This window comes from Acanthisitta chloris, unplaced genomic scaffold (genome assembly GCF_000695815.1).
Source record: "Acanthisitta chloris isolate BGI_N310 unplaced genomic scaffold, ASM69581v1 scaffold37317, whole genome shotgun sequence".
Classification (NCBI taxonomy): Eukaryota; Metazoa; Chordata; class Aves; order Passeriformes; family Acanthisittidae; genus Acanthisitta; species Acanthisitta chloris.
The window spans coordinates 12,293-17,315 of NW_008683834.1; the positions used below are offsets into that span (position 1 = coordinate 12,293).

Below are 5,023 nucleotides of genomic sequence, written 5' to 3' on the forward strand. Positions count from 1 at the left end.
CCACAGACATAATAAATATTGAAACAACTAAAAGCTTCCAAGTTCAAAGACATCAGGACAGTCAAGCTGAACAGAACAAGCACAGATGATTTAGCTAGTAAAAAAAACCCAATAACTTTGGTGGGAGATTGCATTCCACATTTTTATAGCATCACTGCAATCCTGTAGTCAGCACTGTCCTTGTCCTACTGATAGATATTTTAAAAAAAATTTCAGTACAGTCATCTTCTAAGCCACTTCTGTGAAGGCATTTTTTGTTTCCTTTCTACTAGGACATGACATGAAGGTCGTTTATTTTTAGCTGGTTTAAAAATCATACATTTTATCTCTCCTTGTATTTTAAGAAACCATTTTCTTCATTCAGAGAAAATCATGAGCTTATTTAAAAATTGAGATTATGAAAAGTGTATCAAATTTCTTGTTTACTACTTGAAAAAGGCAATTCCATTTTCTCTCTCTAGCATATCTGGGTATATGCCAGCAAAATTCTTAGCAAAACTAAAGCTAACTCTGGAAAAGTTCAGCTCCAATTAGCTGCTACCGAAGTCATACAAACTCTCAAGTGAAGTGGGATATGTTTGCCTGGGCAGGATGGCACAGAGTAGCTCTAGGCTAAAGTCAGCGCTCAAAAATCACGTGGGCAAAAGCAGTAGAAAAAAAAACCACTTGAGCATTGCCAAATTCTGTGACCATTTGTCTCCTTTTATAGTCTCAGAGTTTAGTTTGGCTTTTTTAATGTTTAGCTTCCTACATTACATCTTTCAGCACATCCAGATGATGACAAATGTACAGCTTTAATGGTTGGTTTCCCATTTCTTGCCCTCTTTCTCTTCCTTTATGGCTTTCTGGGAAATGCAGTGAGTGATGCTCCAGTGCTGGAAACCATGTGTCATGTGATAACACTTGGCTCTGTCCACACACGGGAACTTTCCTGCTTTGTGCTGGAGAGTCTTTTCTTTGGAAGGAGTTTGAGTCCAAACAGGCGACAAGCGGCTACGCGGTACTTCTTCGACATGATGTTGTAGAGGATGGGATTGATGGCCGCACTAAGGTAGAAGAGGACAAAGGACACCAAGTTGCAGTACTGGCTGATCACAGCTATCTCCAAGGATCCAGCTTCAAAGGATTTGGAAAATAAATATCGTCCTACGTGAAAAGGCAACCAGCAGAGTATGAAAGCAAATACCACCACAACTGAAACAGAAACAGCAGAAGAAATTGTGTTGAGTATTAACATTCTATTTCATTAACATTCTATTTCACAGTTCTTTTCCTTTCACAAATTAATCAAAAAGTGTGAAAATGTATCCCCTAAGCTTTCAGTTGTGTCTCTTGATACATTCTCTGAGAGTTTAAATTAGTGATACTTAACACATATTGACCCCATCTAAACAGGCTGCTTGAATATTGCCCAACTAACCTGATGTAGCAAACTTCTGAGCTATAAAGCTTATGTTTGCATCAACAGAGAACTAAAGAAGCCAAATGGTGACAAAAAAAAGAAAAGAGTATAACAGTCTATAAACCACAGTGTTTAACAAAAGAAAATTGTATGTGATAGACTCAACACTGTGGTTCATAATGAAGGATGTAATCGCTGGGAAGCAAAGGCAAAGCAAAGCTGTTTAAGACAAAGGCCCCAGAATAAAACCACCAGAATGTGGACTTGCAGAGCACCCATGCCAAGGTGAGAACAGGAGCGTAGTGCACCTCTCCAGTTTGTCCAATTTTTGGAACATGAGTTCTTTCCAAGAAGAGTAAAACTAAATGTATAGTATATCTAATATTACACTACCACTGTGGTTGTGTTTATATGTCAGTATCATGTCTATAGGATAATAGGAATCTGTGTATCTATGAACACTGGCCTGTTTGAATTTCCATCTTGGAGAAAGGGAAGCTTTTTATTTTCATTTCCTGTGTGCCTTTGACCTTTATTATTTTTCATATTGCTTTGAGTGTATCCATTAATATACTACAGAGAAAAAAAACCAGAAAACTCGAGCAAGGGTTTCTGACATTCTTAAGCAATATTTACCAGTTAACCTGTTCATAGAATCACAGAATGGTTTGTGTTGCAAGGGATCTTAAAGATAACTTCATTCCAAACCCCCTGCCATGGACAGGGACACCTTCCACTAGACCAGGTTGCTCAGAGCCCCATCCAATCTGGCCTTGTGCTCTCTCATGTTAGCAATTCTGTGTCCTCATATCAAGTCTCAGAAGACAATACAATTCAAAGAGCTAAGAGGGATGATTATAGGCATCTTTCTCCAAAAACCTTCTGAGCCATTATTCCTAAGTTTAAATGGATTCTTTTCCAGGACTTACGGCAGACTCAAAAAGCACAGAGCTGAGGTTCAGAGAGTGTTTTCCAGCTTTGTATCTTCTTGAGCCAACCACATCCTCAGTATCTTCACCTACAGAATTGAGATAATGTTTCCCTAGCTCACAAGGGGAGTTGAGTCCATGTAATGAATATTACCCTGATGGTCATTATGAACAGACTTTTAAGCATAGTCTATTGTGAACAGAATTTTAAGCACATGTAGGCTAGCATATCCCTACTCGTGCTTTGATCTTCATGCATGCAGAATCCCATGGATTTCAATAGAAACAGGGTATAATAGCTCCTTTGCAAGTCAGGTTATACATTTAGGTGTTTAATTATGGACCCAGAAGCATAACGTTACTCTACAGTTTAAAAGAAGTGTTGATGCTAATTCCATTTACTTGATGTTCCATGACTTGCTAAAGCCTTAGAAAGTGCCTTCTAAATTTTAAGCAGAACATTAACAGCAGTGAGAGCAGACTGCATTGAGCATCTGCTGGTACTGAGCCCTACTAACTTCTTTCCATCTTTCCATCAGGCAGAAGACTGTTATCATGTAGGGAATGTTGGCTTTCTGTCAAAGGACAGTCTTGCCACTGGCTTGCTGGTCTCAGACCTTGTAAAAGGAAAAAAAAAGGTTCCTGAAATATTGCAATGGTTATGGCAATACTTCAGGGCAGAAATAAGCAGTTACTGTTTCAAAATTCTTTACAGTTATGTATACAGAAATATAAATGTGGTAGTAATATATGCAATTTACTTATGATAAGTGGAGTTTCATAATCCCGAACCTCTAGAAGTGTAAATGATTAATTACTTCCAAGGTCACGCTTACCAGACAGAAGTAATTCTATTGATCATAAAACGTAGCTGAAAGGGCACAAAGAATGCCGTGGGTTTTATTATCTTTCCTGCCGTTGCATAGTAATAAAGTAGGACATGAACAAAAAAATCCGTTAGGCTCCCGTTTGGTAATTAAGGTACTTAGGACTCACTGCCACCTCTTGTCTGGCTCATTAGCCCACCACTTCAACCCCACAGAAACGAGCACAGCAGAGCTTTCTGCAGAGCATCTCATCCCCCTGAAATCCACGGGATGACTTGCACTGCAGAGGTCTTCTGGCTTGAACAAAAGTATGCAGCAGCAGCAGCAGGATTCTGCAGTTTTCAGACACTAAAGTCCACAACTTTTGGGCTTTGTGCATCACACTCACACCCTGACTTAGTATCTTAAAATTTGTGTTTCCATGTGCCAGCCATAACTGCTGTTTAAAGCATTCAGCAATGTTCACACACAAAGTTAGGAATCACAGAGTCTGTTGCCTTGATCCTGTTTTGCAGTCAGTGAGAATTTAGAGCACCACAGACCCCAAAGGAGACACAGTGTTGTTGGTTCAGCACATGCAGTGTTTTGCTGATATAAGAATGCAGATTAATTTTCATAAACTTAAACAACCATGGTAGGAAATAATCTCAATTTGCTAAAATCTTGATACTCTTTCCATATGAATACTAAGTGCACATCATGCCCTGCCTGCTTAGTCTGCAGCTCAACTTCATGGTTTGAGAAGGGTTTAGTTTTGTTTAAAAATCAAATAAACTGTTCTTCTGTAAATAACATTGGTATCCACAACCAAAGAGCAAAAATGCTCAAAAATCTGCAGGGCACAAGCTAATTATAACTGTAGTATTTGTCCTTGTCAGGATTGTTATTAACATTTGTTTAACTGTTTGGGAGTCCCCACTTCATACCAGTTAGAAATAAATCTAAGGGAGGAGGAGAGTTTCTCTTAAGAATACTTAGCCCTTTGTATGAAACATTTTCCATAAATCCTTTTCTTTGGAAGCAACTATAGTAAACTACCAGAGAGCTCTCAGTCTTTCTCTCTCACACACACACACAAGCACATGCATCCTTTGGAAAAAGAGAACAAGACTCGTACCTAACATTTTCACAGTTTGCTTGTTGTTCTTGTCCCTGATGACTGTGTTTGGACCGATGTTCTTTTTCTTCCTCCTCCAGAGCTTCCTCCCGATGAGGCTGTACAGCACGGTCAGGCAAAACACGGGCAGGAAAAAGAAGATGCTGGAGGTCCAGACCATGATGGTGAGGAGCCCCGAGCGGACGGCGTACTCCGTGGCTCGGCACTCGTTGGTGCTCAGGGGGTTCGTGCCGTTCTCGTGCTCGACCCCCACCAAGATGAAGATGGGTCCCGCGCTGATGAAGGAGACGGCCCAGAGGAAGAGGATGACCAGCTTGACCTTCCCCTTGGTGATGATGACTTTAGCTCGGAGGGGGAAGCAGATGGCGACGTACCGCTCCACGCTGAGCGCCGTGATGTTGAGGATGGTGGAGTAGGTGCAGCTCTCGCTGACGAACTGGAAGAGCTTGCAGAGGAGGTCCCCGAAGTTCCAGGGCCGGTACTGCCAGAGGCGGAAGAGGTCCAGGGGCATGCAGAGGAAGATGAGCAGGTCGGAGAAGGCCATGCTGGACAGGTAGAAGTTGGTGGTGGTCCTCATGTCCCGGAACCGCGACACCACCAGCATGGTCATGAGGTTGCCAACGATGCCGATGACGAAGAGCAGGACGCAGGCGACGGTGATGCCGGTGAGCACGGGCACGGGGAAGAGGTGCGGCGGGGGCTCGGCTCCCGTGCGGTTGCCCTCGCGCATCGTGCCGCCGCGGGCTGC

At 42.1% G+C, this 5,023-nt stretch overlaps 1 protein-coding gene across 2 annotated transcripts; it reads right to left on the reverse strand.

Moving 5' to 3' along the window:
• Window positions 1–637: 637 nt before the first annotated feature.
• GHSR (growth hormone secretagogue receptor) lies at window positions 638–5,017 on the reverse strand. 2 transcript variants are annotated; one of them, XM_009079080.1, is made up of 2 exons: window positions 4,276–5,017; window positions 638–1,146 (listed from the first exon to the last, which is right to left on the reverse strand). In XM_009079080.1, exons 1-2 carry the CDS (start codon window positions 5,003–5,005, stop codon window positions 890–892), a joined length of 987 nt encoding a protein of 328 aa, XP_009077328.1. In that variant the 5' UTR covers window positions 5,006–5,017; the 3' UTR covers window positions 638–889. The 2 variants fall into 2 exon arrangements, with proteins under 2 accessions (XP_009077328.1, XP_009077327.1); XM_009079079.1 differs by having other exon boundaries at window positions 638–1,194.
• Window positions 5,018–5,023: the final 6 nt, after the last annotated feature.